The sequence below is a fragment of the Anomaloglossus baeobatrachus genome, chromosome 6 (genome assembly GCF_048569485.1).
Source record: "Anomaloglossus baeobatrachus isolate aAnoBae1 chromosome 6, aAnoBae1.hap1, whole genome shotgun sequence".
Taxonomy (NCBI): Eukaryota; Metazoa; Chordata; class Amphibia; order Anura; family Aromobatidae; genus Anomaloglossus; species Anomaloglossus baeobatrachus.
In genome coordinates this window covers 120,458,650-120,472,835 of record NC_134358.1, presented here as the reverse complement: position 1 = coordinate 120,472,835, position 14,186 = coordinate 120,458,650, and the positions used below count along the sequence as shown (strand labels likewise).

The 14,186-nt window shown below is 51.8% G+C and overlaps 1 protein-coding gene across 2 annotated transcripts in view; it reads left to right on the top strand.

Moving 5' to 3' along the window:
- Positions 1 to 14,186, top strand: part of MCMDC2 (minichromosome maintenance domain containing 2) — a 125,504-nt gene that overhangs the window by 61,155 nt on the left and 50,163 nt on the right. For both annotated transcript variants that reach the window (XM_075353212.1, XM_075353211.1), the window contains exons 7-9: positions 6,857 to 6,985; positions 7,383 to 7,620; positions 8,543 to 8,748. In XM_075353212.1, coding sequence (XP_075209327.1) covers positions 6,857 to 6,985; positions 7,383 to 7,620; positions 8,543 to 8,748 — 573 coding nt within the window. The remainder of the gene's footprint in view (positions 1 to 6,856; positions 6,986 to 7,382; positions 7,621 to 8,542; positions 8,749 to 14,186) is intronic.

The window sequence follows — 14,186 nt, the reverse complement described above, 5'->3', positions numbered from 1 at the left end:
TTTGCCGTTTGCTGGCGACCGTTTGTTTGGCGAACGATTGGATGAGATTATTAAGGAATCCAAGGGAAAGGACTCCTCCTTACCCCAGTCCAAACCTAAGAGACCTCAGCAACGAAAAATACAATCGAGGTTTCGGTCCTTTCGTCCCTCCGCCAAGCCCCAATCCTCTTCGTCCAGCAGGCCGGAGAAAGGCCAGAGGAACTCCTATGCGTGGCGGTCCAAGTCACGCCCCCAAAAGGCCGCAGGAGGCACTGCCTCCAAGACGGCCTCCTCATGACTCTCGGCCTCTCCTAGCCACATCCTCGGTCGGTGGCAGGCTCTCCCGCTTTGGCGACGCCTGGTGGCCACATGTTCAAGACCGATGGGTGAGAGACATTCTGTCTCACGGTTACAGGATAGAGTTCAGCTCTCGTCCTGCGGCTCGTTTCTTCAGAACCTCTCCGCCCCCCGCTCAGGCCGACGCACTTTTTCAGGCAGTGGACGCTCTGAAGACAGAAGGAGTTGTGATCCCCGTTCCCCTTCAGGAACGTGGTCGCGGCTTTTACTCCAACTTGTTCGTGGTGCCAAAAAAGGACGGATCATTCCGTCCCGTTCTGGACCTCAAGCTACTCAACAGACATGTGAGAACCAGACGGTTTCGGATGGAATCTCTCCGCTCGGTCATCGCCTCGATGTCACAAAGAGACTTCCTAGCATCGATCGACATCAAGGATGCTTATCTCCACGTGCCGATCGCACCCAAACATCAACGTTTCTTGCGTTTCGCCATCGGGGATGAACACCTTCAGTTTGTGGCATTGCCTTTCGGCCTGGCGACAGCCCCACGGGTTTTCACCAAAGTCATGGCACCCGTCGTGGCGGTCCTGCACTCTCAGGGCCACTCGGTGATTCCCTACTTAGACGATCTCCTAGTCAGGGCCCCTTCTCGGGTGGCGTGTCAACAAAGCCTTACCGTCGCTCTGGCGACTCTCCAGCAGTTCGGGTGGATCATCAACTTCCCGAAATCCAAGTTGACACCGACCCAATCACTGACTTACCTCGGGATGGAGTTTCATACACAGCCAGCGGTAGTCAAGCTACCGCGGGACAAACAGCTTTCTCTGCAGGCAGGGGTGCAATCACTTCTTCGGAGTCAGTCACACCCCTTAAGGCGCCTCATGCTCTTCCTGGGGAAGATGGTGGCAGCTATGGAGGCAGTGCCGTTCGCGCAATTCCATCTACGGCCACTCCAATGGGACATTCTCCGCAAATGGGACAGGAGGTCGGCTTCCCTCGACAGGAACGTCTCTCTTTCCCTTGCAACCAAGACGTCACTTCAGTGGTGGCTCCTTCCCAATTCTCTATCGCAGGGAAAATCCTTCCTACCCCCAACCTGGGCTGTGGTCACCACGGACGCGAGCCTGTCAGGGTGGGGAGCGGTTTTTCTCCACCACAGGGCTCAGGGAACCTGGACTCCGATAGAGTCATCCCTTCAGATCAATATTCTGGAGATAAGGGCATTGTATCTAGCCCTATTGGCTTTCCATCGGTGGCTGGAGGGCAGGCAGATCCGTATCCAGTCGGACAACGCCACTGCCGTCGCATACATCAACCACCAAGGCGGCACTCGCAGTCGTCAAGCCTTCCAGGAAGTCCGGCGGATTCTGCAGTGGGTGGAAGCCACAGCCTCCATCATCTCCGCAGTTCACATCCCGGGCGTAGAAAACTGGGAAGCAGATTTTCTCAGTCGTCAGGGCATGGATGCGGGGGAATGGTCTCTGCACCCAGAAGTGTTTCGAGAGATCTGTCGCCGCTGGGGAACGCCGGACGTCGATCTCATGGCGTCACGGCACAACAACAAAGTCCCGGCATTCATGGCACGGTCTCAGGATCAGAGAGCTCTGGCGGCGGACGCGTTAGTTCAGGATTGGTCGCAGTTTCGACTGCCTTATGTGTTTCCTCCTCTGGCGATGCTGCCCAGAGTGTTACGCAAGATCAGGTCCGACTGCCGTCGCGCCATTCTCATCGCTCCAGACTGGCCGAGGCGGTCGTGGTACCCGGATCTGTAGCATCTCACGGTGGGTCAACCGTGGGCGCTTCCAGACCGCCCAGACTTGCTGTCACAAGGCCCGTTTTTCCATCTGAATTCTGTGGCCATTGAGTCCTGGCTCCTAGCATCTTCAGGGTTATCTCAGGATGTCATTGCCACCATGAGACAGGCCAGGAAGCCAACGTCCGCCAAGATCTATTACAGGTCTTGGCAAATCTTCTTATCCTGGTGCTCTGATAACGGTTTTCCTCCATGGCCGTTTGCCTTACCCACATTTCTTTCATTCCTTCAATCCGGAATGGACAAGGGTTTGTCGCTCGGCTCTCTCAAGGCCCAAGTATCGGCGCTCTCTGTATTTTTTCAAAAGCGCCTAGCCAGGCTTCCGCAGGTCCGCACGTTCCTGCAGGGAGTTTGCCACATAGTCCCACCTTACAAGCGTCCGCTGGAACCCTGGGATCTTAACAGGGTGCTAACGGCTCTTCAGAAATCACCTTTCGAGCCGCTGCGGGATGTCTCTCTATCACGTCTTTCGCAAAAGGTGGCCTTTCTAGTGGCAGTCACATCTCTCCGGAGAGTGTCTGAGCTTGCAGCGCTGTCATGCAAAGCCCCCTTCCTGGTGTTTCACCAGGATAAGGTGGTTCTGCGTCCGGTCCCGGAATTTCTCCCTAAGGTGGTATCCCCTTTTCATCTCAATCAGGATATCTCCTTGCCTTCATTTTGCCCTAATCCAATTCACCAATGTGAAAAGGATTTGCACTCTTTGGATCTGGTGAGAGCACTCCGGCTCTACGTGTCTCGCACGGCGCCCCTGCGTCGTTCAGATGCGCTCTTTGTCCTTGTCGCTGGCCAGCGTAAGGGTTCGCAGGCTTCCAAGTCAACCTTGGCTCGGTGGATCAAGGAACCGATTCTCGAAGCCTACCGTTCTTCTGGGCTTCCGCTTCCTTCAGGGCTGAAAGCCCATTCTACCAGAGCCGTGGGTGCGTCCTGGGCATTGCGGCACCGGGCTACGGCTCAGCAGGTGTGTCAGGCAGCTACGTGGTCTAGTCTGCACACTTTCACGAAACACTATCAAGTGCATACCTATGCTTCGGCAGACGCCAGTCTAGGTAGGCGAGTCCTTCAGGCGGCGGTTGCCCACCCGTAAGAGGGGGACGTTTTTTTCGGCTCTTGTTTATTGAGGTATTCTTTTACCCACCCAGGGACTGCTCTTGGACGTCCCAATTGTCTGGGTCTCCCAATGGAGCGACAAAGAAGAAGGGAATTTTGTTTACTTACCGTAAATTCCTTTTCTTCTAGCTCCTATTGGGAGACCCAGCACCCGCCCTTGTTCTCTTCGGGCTGGTTGTTCTTTTGTATACACATGTTGTTCATGTTGAATTGTTCTTTTGGTTCATGGTTTTCAGTTCTCCGAACATCCTTCGGATTGAATTTACCCTAGACCAATTTATAAGTTTTCTCCTTCCTGCTTTTGCACCAAAACGGAGGAGCCCGTGATCCACGGGAGGGTGTATAGGCAGAGGGGAGGGGTTACACTTTTTAAAGTGTAATACTTTGTGTGGCCTCCGAAGGCAGAAGCTATACACCCAATTGTCTGGGTCTCCCAATAGGAGCTAGAAGAAAAGGAATTTACGGTAAGTAAACAAAATTCCCTTCTTTCTGCAGCGATTTGAAGCGCACGTGTGCTCTTCAGATCGCTGCAGAAATTTCTGCAGGGCTAGTACGCAACGTGCGCACATAGCCTTAGGCGGGCTTTGCACACTACGACATCGCAGGCCGATGCTGCGATGCCGAGTGCGATAGTGCCCGCCCCCGGCGCAGCAGCGATATGTGGTGATAGCTGGCGTAGCGAAAGTTATCGCTACGCCAGCTTCACACACACACTCACCTGCCGTGCGACGTCCCTGTGGCCGGCGACCCGCCTCCTTGTTAAGGGGGCGGGTCGTGCGGCGTCACTGCGACGTCACACGGCAGGCGGCCAATCAGAGCGGAGGGGTGGAGATGAGCAGGATGTAAACATCCTGCCCACCTCCTTCCTTCCGCATATCCTACGGAAGCCGCAGTGAGGCCGGTAGGAGACGTTCCTCGCTCCTGCGACTTCACACACAGCGATGTGTGCTGCCGCAGGAGCGAGGAACAACATCGGACCATTGCGTCAGCGTAATTATGAATTACGCCGACGCTATACCGATGATACGATTACGACGCTTTTGCGCTCGTTAATCGTATCATCCAGCCTTTACACACTGCGATGTCGCATGCGATGCCGGAAGTGCGTCATTTTCAATTTGACCCCACCGACATCGCACCTGCGATGTCGCAGTGTGCAAAGTGCCCCTTAGAGTTGGCAAGTGAATGGGCTCTCACATACAAATCTGCGTCACTGTCAGGTTCCCCTGGGTTCTACAGCGGTTGGCTCCCCTTGTTGACTGGAAGCAGTATCACTTATGCGGTGTGATACTGGTATCTGATGTGTTTGTGAGAGCTGCAGCTAGAACGGTGCAAACCTGACAGCGATGCAGATCTCTGTGTGAGAGCCCATCCACTATTGGCAATTGTTAACTTTAATTGTTTGTGTGCCACCCCTGCAGCGGTCGAATCGCTCGGATCCAAGGGTGATTACTCATGGCTCGTGGGTCTCCGGACTCGGGGGCTAGGGGCCCCATTCAAATGAAGAAGCGGCTATTTATAGGGGAGATATAGTTCGTGACGCCACCCGTGGTGTGCGGTAATAGGGAGTACCGCCGCTGCCGTTGGGAGTACCCGGGGTGATGGAGTGGGGCAGCCAGATGACAATACCCTCCACGGGTAGGGGAAGGCCCCGGGACTGTGGATGGTGGTTTCGGGTGCAGGGGGAGCGCAGGCTCGCTGGTAGCAGGGGTTAATCAGGTACTCACTCAGCAAGAAAGCAGACGCTGACAGCTGACAACGTAGTAAACCAAGTCTCTGGGTGTCGCTGCCCTCTTGGGGAGCTCATCCGGGTCCAGTCCCCTGCAGTACAGCCTGGTGGTCTGTGGCCTACCTCCTGGCACCTTAATTTAGATTGTCCTTTGTGGCCCGTCAGATTGTCCTTTGGGCCCCGCTCCCTGCTGTGGCTAGCAAGAGGAGTTTGCTCTCAGGAGCTTACGCTTGGGATTTCAGTGGGCTGCTTTTCTTGGAAAACCCTATACCCCTCATTGCGCTAGTGCCCCCGATCTCTGAGCTTTGTGGGAACAGTCCATATAGGCCCTGTCCTCCGCAAGTTAATTGCCGGGTTGCTTGAAGCTTCTCCCCGACCTAGGGTCCATGTACCCTGACGTGCCTTTGGTCCCAGCCCGGCTGTTGAACTGTGGCTGTTGACTATCCTCCGAGATTAGCCCAGCACCCAGTCACAACCTCCCACGACCAGGTCTCCGACTCCTCCGGGACCAGACCACCGTCTGCGACCTAGGCTGCTTCTCCTCTGGGAGCTCCAACTCCCAGCTTCCTCGAGCTCGTCACAGCTCGAGGGCTACCACTGAACTTTGGGGAGCTGCTACTCCCAGCTCCTCACTCACTGGGAGCTACTTCTGTTCTTTTCGCTCCCCTAGAGCTAACTGACTTGTCAACTCCCACCTCCCTGTCTGACCCCTAGGTGGGTGGCCCTATTCCAGCTTAAGCAGCCCACTGGTGTGCCTGTCAGGTGTGGTGCAAGGTGTCACTAGGATTTGTGAATGCTGGTGGAGGCAGCACTACAAGATAGGGACCCAGAACCATGGGAGGTTGAGCCCTGCACGGGGAGAGAAAGTTTGTGCAGACCCTGTGACGACCTGACTAGTCCAGGGCATCACATTTGGAGTTGTGTTAGTGGGATTTTTTTTGGGGGGGTAGGGGGGGAAGTTTGCTTTCTTTTGTGGGGGTCTGCTTTCTTTCGGGGATGTCTGCTTACTTTGATGAAAAGTCCTGCTGTTTCTTTAGATTTTTGGATTGCTTGGACACTTAAGGGTGCTTTACACTCTGCGACATCGCTAGCGATAGCTAGCGATGTCGTGCGCGATAGCACCCGCCCACGTTGCTGTTTCGTCATGGGGATGATCGCTGCTGTAGCGAACAATATCACTACAGCAGCGTCACACGCACATACCTGCTTAGCGACGTCGCTGGAGACACCAAACAATCTCTCCTTTAAGGGGGCGGTTCGTTCGGCGTCACTGCGGCGTCACTAAGCGGCCGCCCAATAGCAGAGAAGGGGCGGAGATGAGCGGCCGGAACATCCCGCCCACCTCCTCCTTCCTCATTGCCGGTGGACGCAGGTAAGGAGATGTTCGTCGTTCCTGCGGTGTCACACATAGCAATGTGTGATGCCGCAGGAACGACGAACAACCAGCGGCATGCACCACCAATGATATTATGAAAAGGAGCGACGTGTCAACGATCAACGATTTTTGACATTTTTGCGATCGTTGCTCCTTTTAGTCACACACAACGATATCGCTAACGGCGCCGGATGTGCGTTACGAACACTGTGACCCCGACGATATATCGTTAGCGATATCGTTGTGTGTAAAGTACCCTTTACTTATGGAACCGCAGCTAGGGCTTAATTTTGGAGTAGGGCTTATATTTTAAGCATGCTCAAAAAGCCCCTAAAATCCTACTAGGGCTTATTTTAGGTGTAGGTCTTATTTTCAGGTAAACAGGGTAAGAGAAGACAGTGACCAGCCCCCCTGCAGTAGATAATAAGGATATATTCACATGTCAGTCCTGTTAAACTGCATGCAACATGTCAACACACTTTTGACATGTCTAGGGCATCACATTGATGTATTACAGCTTTATTGTAACATATATTCCATTTATTTTGTTCTGTAGATGAACTAATAGACAGAATGAAAATAGGAGGAAGATATAGAGTAATAGGAATTCCAGTATGTGGCCTGAATGGTTTTCAAGTAACAGTCTGTATAGAAGCTAATAATATTCATCAGTATATACCAAGCAGTAAGTATTCTTCACGAGTCCAAAAAAATATAGGAAAACCATTTGCCAGTCAGCAAAGGCCACTCCAAGAGATTATATGGTGCCAATTCTAATTTATTCAATCCATGGTTGTGCGAGTCTCTGAAGGAGCGGCTCTACACTTTCTACGACGGCTAAAGAAATGGGAGTTGTAGTAGTGGGGAATCATACAAAGTATACACAACACAGGAACGTTCGCTAAGGCTCCTTGAAGGAGCTGGATATATAATGCCAATGATGAGATGAAATTATCTTCTTTGAGATCAGAAAAAGTGTTTTCTATATCTTACTAAAAATATATAGCTCATAAGCAAAATATTAATAATTTTAAATTTTTTAAAGTGTAAAAGTTCTTAATGTATGTTCTCTCCTTTCCCAGGTCCTCCTACTATATGCAAAGCATTTCAAAAACTTCACTGCAAGACTCTGAGCTCACCATGGATATTCACTGGTATTCTTGCAAATATTTTTGCTGCCCAAGTTGTTCCAGTGGGAATGCACAATACTCTAAAACTTTGCATGCTGCTTAGTCTTGTGCAGACATGTAACGAAGACAAAGAAATTGGAAATCCCCTCGATCTAATGGTTGTGACAAATGATATAATGATTGTAGAGCGGTAAGAAAAGTAAAAATAAAAATAATACATTTAATTTTGGGGAGTCTTTTCCTAATATGATGTAAGATATCAACCTTAAATGAATGTTTTCAGGTTTTAACATTACTATCTTATGGATAGGGAAAACATTTCTGATCGATGGAGGCTGAACACCGTGGCCCCCACTGATTCAAAGAACAGATTGGAGTGGAAGTTGATAATGCTTTATTCTGCTCCATTCATCCTTAAAGGGGTTGTCCACTACAAGAAAAACCCCTTCTCATGCTTGAAAGCTTCTTAACACTGATTTTTCATATTGGAGGAGAGTACTATATCAATGGTCCTTACCTCCTATGAAAACGTATCACTTACCCGCAGGATAGGTGATATGTTGTTGATTGTTAATGGTCCAAGGGTTGATGTTCCAGGCTATGGAGTTTGAATGGTGGGATGGTCCCACATACTGTACATACTGATGCTCCATTCATTGCACCTGGAACTGATGAGTAAAGTTAAGTGCTCTTTTTGGCTTTTTTTGTCAGTGCCTTAGACAAAGGACACAGCATTGATGACTATGTGGGGCCATCACCTTATTTAAATTGGGATCAATGGGGGTCCCAGTAGTCAGACCTCCAGCAATTTTTAGGCATTGATCCAGAAAACTAGCCTGATTGCCATATTTGGAGTCAAGAAGAAATGTTTCCCCTAATATGGGGCTATTTCTATCTGCCCCATGGGGTTTTTGCCTTCCTCTGGATCAACGTGTTAGGCTATGAGTTGAATTTGATGGACTCAAGTTTATATCCAACTATAAAACTAATCAACAACTTATCCGGTGGGCCAAGGCCTTCAGGACAGCTCACTTCTACAGGACATAAAAACAATTGTATTCAAAATAGTTTAGGTTTCATATCTCAGTTACAAGATCTCATTTTCATTTCAGACTGATGAGGTACGGTATTTGCCTTATTCCACGTGGAGTTCATCATACACATTTCAATGATCTATTTGCTACAATAACTAAAGATGAACTGGGAACAGGAACTGCCATTATCCAGGCTGGTAGTGCATTAATGGCCAAAGGTGGAGTGTGCTTTATTGGGGATATCAACACCTATAAAAAAGAAAAACTTGATCTCTTATTATCAGGTAAGGAATAACATTTGTAGAATATTAATGGTACAATGTCACTATCCTCACATATTCTCTCTCCCATTCTCACACAACTTCCTCATCTCGCCCCCTATCTGTCGGTGTTCCCCAAGGCTCAGTTCTTGGACCCCTGCTGTTCTCCATCTACACCTTCGGCCTGGGACAGCTCATTGAGTCCTACGGCTTCCAGTATCATCTCTATGCCGATGACACACAGATCTACCTCTCTGGACCTGACATTACCTCTCTACTAACCAGAATCCCACAATGTCTGTTTGCTATTTCATCCTTCTTCTCTGTGCGATTCCTAAAACTTAACATGGACAAAACAGAATTCATTGTCTTTCCTCCTCCTCACTCATCTCCTCCAACAAGCCTTTCCATCAAACTCGATGGTTGCTTACTCTCCCCAGTCTCACAAGCTCGTTGCCTTGGAGTGACCCTCGACTCTGCTCTATCCTTCAAGCCACACATCCAAGCCCTCTTCACCTCATGCCGATTACAACTCAAAAACATCTCCCGGATCCGTGCTTTCCTTAACCAAGAATCAGCAAAAACATTAGTGCATGCCCTCATCATCTCCCGCCTCGACTACTGCAACCTCCTGCTCTCTGGCCTCCCTTCCAACACTCTTGCACCCCTCCAATCTATCCTAAACTCTGCGGCCCGCTTAATCCACCTCTCCCCTCGCTACTCCCCAGCCTCGCCACTCTGCCAATCCCTTCACTGGCTTCCCATCACCCAACGACTCCAGTTCAAAACACTAACCATGACATACAAAGCCATGCACAACCTGTCTCCTCCCTACATCTGTGACCTAGTCTCCCGGTACCTACCTGCACGCAACCTCAGATCCTCACAAGATCTCCTTCTCTGCTCCTCCCTTATCTCCTCTTCCCACAATCGCGTACAAGATTTCTCCCGTGCATCCCCCATACTCTGGAACGCTCTACCTCAGCACATCAGACTCTCCCCTACCGTGGAAAGCTTCAAGAGGAACCTCAAGACCCACCTCTTCCAACAAGCCTACAACCTACAACAGCCCTCAGTCCAGTAGACCACTGCGCAACCAGCTCTGTCCTCACCTATTGTACCATCACCCATTCCCTGTAGACTGTAAGCCCTCGCGGGCAGGGTCCTCTCTCCTCCTGTACCAGTCTGTTATGTACTGTTAATGACTGTTGTACGTATACCCTTTCACTTGTAAAGCGCCATGGAATAAATGGCGCTATAATAATAAATAATAATAATAATAATATTCATCCCTATGAAATTAGTGGGTGTTTGAGATGAACACCAACATTTCTGCTGTTGGTGTTCAGCTCCAGCCTTCACCTCACTGCCGAAGTTTCCTAATGCAACTTGAAAATATATGTAAGTCTCCACAATTAACTTGTGTATTTTCTCATATACATAACAATCTTTTCTTTATCGCTTCATTGGGGGACACAGAGACCATGGACACAGAGACCATGGGTTGTATGCTGCTGCCACTAGGAGGCGACACTAAGCAAAAAACAAGGAAACTCCTCCTATGCAGTATACACCCACCAACTGGCAATTGTACCTCAGTTTAAGCTTAGTGTCCATAGGAGGTGGACACACTTGGGGCTGCTCCCAGCCCCTCAGGTTTGTATTTTTAATCTTTTCCCTTTTTCGTTTCAGACACAGCTCGTCGGGTGACAGGGTGTAATTGCTCACCCTGCTCTCCCCCCTAGAGGCTGGTCGCACAGAAGTGGGGTCCGTCCGCCACTTCCGTTGACTTCCGTGCCTGTCTGGCAGGACCCTACCCCCCCAACACTCTCAAGACTGTTTGGGGGGCATCCGCACAGAGGGACAGGAGGATGGTCCTTGCCCCCCTCCCCCTGCACGCCCGCCCTCCACAGCCGGCCTGATCAGGGAGGGGAGACGAAAAATCATTGGAAGATCCCCGTCTCCCTATGTCCTTCCCAGGGATCAAGACAAGGAGGGCAGGATCAAGCCAAAGAGGACTATCAGCCACCGGGACAGGTACCCATCCCTTGTCCCGGGTCATGGGGGGCTCCGTTTTAAAAAAAAAAAAATGTCTCTTTAAATGATTATCTTTCAAGCTTAGCTCCTTACCCCGGGTCAGCTTCCCTCCAGGCAGTACGCTCGGCTCCCCCACAAGGGGGGGGCACCCCGACCCCGTCCTCGGCACCGTCCTCGGCCCCCCCTGCGGCCTCACCTCAAAATTTAGTCCCCGCTTCCCTCCGGCCTAGCTCCCGTCCGGCCACGCCCCCTCCCGGCCAGGCTATCGCGTGAGCCCTCACTTCTAGCAGGCCCGCCCGCTCCAGCAGCCAGTCAGGGGAGGCCTCTGCGCGCCCTTTCCCAGCCAACCACGGGCCTCCTCTCTCTCCCTCTCTCCCGGCCGATACCTGCAATCTGCGCGCCGTTTTTTCGCGCTCTTTTTCTGCTCCTCCTCCGGCCTGGGCTCTCAGCAGCAATCTCTGCCCTGCGATCTCCTGTGCGGCAGACACGCTCCACGTGCAGCCACCGGCTTCACGTCCCTGCAACTCCTCGGAGCCCCCACCTCTGCTCCCTCAGCCTGCATAGCTGAACAGGACACAGCGCCTGCATACAGAGACAGCTCAAACACAGGACGCCAGAATCTGGGTAAGCTCTGCCATTGGGAGGCAGCTCCTTCCCCAGTACCTCATCCACCTGGCATCCTCCTGTCCAGGGGCGTAACGACCGCGGTCGCAGCGGTCGCCATCGCGACCGGGCCCGGGCAGTTTGGGGCCCGCGGGGACCCGACAGATCAGCAGCCAGCTCCTCTCAGTGAGAGAGAAGCTGCGCTGATCTGTCACAGTGCACGCGCCCACTATATGACCCGCTGCCGCCCCCGACACCGGGCCCTCCTGCCCGATGTCAGCGGCGGCACCGGGGCCCCCCTCCCCCGTCACCGCGCACAGTAATAATGAAGCATAGAGCGGCCAGCGCCGCTCTGCATCATCATACTCCCCCTGTGCCTGCGCGGTGACGTCACTCCTGTGCGACTGCTGTGCTGAGTGCACAGAGCGCAGGGAGGGAGGACGCCGACCGGAGCACCGGGAGAGAGAGGAGGACGAGCAGCAGTGGAAGGAGGAGAGCAGGGAGTACAGCAGCAGTGGAACAAGGAGACGTCAGGACAGAGCAGCAGTGGAAGGAGAAGATCGGTGAGTACTTGTTTTTTTTTTTTTTATATATATATAAAGTGAGTACACGGTGGTCAGAGGCCTGGGGTGGGGAGGCTGCATGATACTGTACATGGAGGCCTGGGGTGGGGAGGCTGTATGATACTGTACATGGAGGCCTGGGGTGGGGAGGCTGCATGATACTGTACATGGAGCCTCCATGTACAGTATCATGCAGCCTCCCCACCCCAGGCCTCCATGTACAGTATCATGCAGCCTCCCCACCCCAGGCCTCCATGTACAGTATCATGCAGCCTCCCCACCCCAGGCCTCCATGTACAGTATCATGCAGCCTCCCCACCCCAGGCCTCCATGTACAGTATCATGCAGCCTCCCCAACCCAGGCCTCCATGATGGAGGCCTGGGTTGGGGAGGCTGCATGATACTGTACATGGAGGCCTGGGGTGGGGAGGCTGCATGATACTGTACATGGAGAACTGGGGTGGGGAGGCTGCATGATACTGTACATGGAGGCCTGGGGTGGGGAGGCTGTATGATACTGTACATGGAGGCCTGGGGTGGGGAGGCTGCATGATACTGTACATGGAGGCCTGGGGTGGGGAGGCTGCATGATACTGTACATGGAGGCCTGGGGTGGGGAGGCTGTATGATACTGTACATGGAGGCCTGGGGTGGGGAGGCTGCATGATACTGTACATGGAGGCCTGGGGTGGGGAGGCTGCATGATACTGTACATGGAGGCCTGGGGTGGGGAGGCTGCATGATACTGTACATGGAGGCCTGGGGTGGGGAGGCTGCATGATACTGTACATGGAGGCCTGGGGAGACTGCATTATACTGTACATGGAGGCCTGGGGAGGCTGGCAGCATTATTATAGATGGAGGCCTGGGGAGGCTGGCAGCATTATTATACATGAGCCCTGGGGAGGCTGGCAGCATTATTATACATGAGGCCTGGGGAGGCTGGCTGCATTATTATACATGAGGCCTGGGGAGGCTGGCTGCATTATTATACATGGAGGCCTGGGGAGGCTGGCTGCATTATTATACATGGAGGCCTGGGGAGGCTGGCTGCATTATTATACATGGAGGCCTGGGGAGGCTGGCTGCATTATTATACATGGAGGCCTGGGGAGGCTGGCTGCATTATTATACATGAGGCCTGGGGAGGCTGGCTGCATTATTATACATGGAGGCCTGGGGAGGCTGGCTGCATTATTATACATGGAGGCCTGGGGAGGCTGGCTGCATTATTATACATGGAGGTCTGGGGAGGCTGGCTGCATTATTATACATGGAGGTCTGGGGAGGCTGGCTGCATTATTATACATGGAGGCCTGGGGAGGCTGGCTGCATTATTATACATGGAGGCCTGGGGAGGCTGGCTGCATTATTATACATGGAGGCCTGGGGAGGCTGGCTGCATTATTATACATGAGGCCTGGGGAGGCTGGCTGCATTATTATACATGGAGGTCTGGGGAGGCTGGCTGCATTATTATACATGGAGGCCTGGGGAGGCTGGCTGCATTATTATACATGGAGGCCTGGGGAGGCTGGCTGCATTATTATACATGGAGGCCTGGGGAGGCTGGCTGCATTATTATACATGGGGGCCTGGGGAGGCTGGCTGCTATATTATACATGGAGGCCTGGGAGGCTGGCTGCTATATTATACATGGAGGCCTGGAGAGGTTGGCTGCATTATTATATATGGAGGCCTGGTGAGGCTGCATAATAAACATGAAGGACACCTTATACATTGAATATAGAGGTGTAATATACATAGAGGTCTATGAGGCTGCATTATACTGGAGGTCTATAGGGCTGCATTAAAATGGAGGTCGGGGGGGGCTGTATAATACAAAATGAAGGGACACCTTATACATGGAATATAGGGGTGAATTATACATGGAGGAGTATGGGGCTGCATAATACCATCTGAAGTTTTATGGGGTTGTGTTATAATACATATAGGACTATGGGGGCTGCATTATAATATATGGAGGACTATGGAGGCTACCTTATACATGGACTATGGAAGTGCATTATAAAACATGGAGGACTATGTGGTGCAGTATAATATATGGAGAACTATGGGGTGAATTTTAATACATGGAGAACTATGGGAAATGCATTATAATTGAAGGGCTACTTTATACATGGAGGATTATGGGGGTGCATTATAATATATGGAGGGCTATGTATCTGCATTCTAATATATGAAGGGTTATGTGAGACCCTTTATACAATTATTTGGAAGGCTATGTGGGGGCTGTTA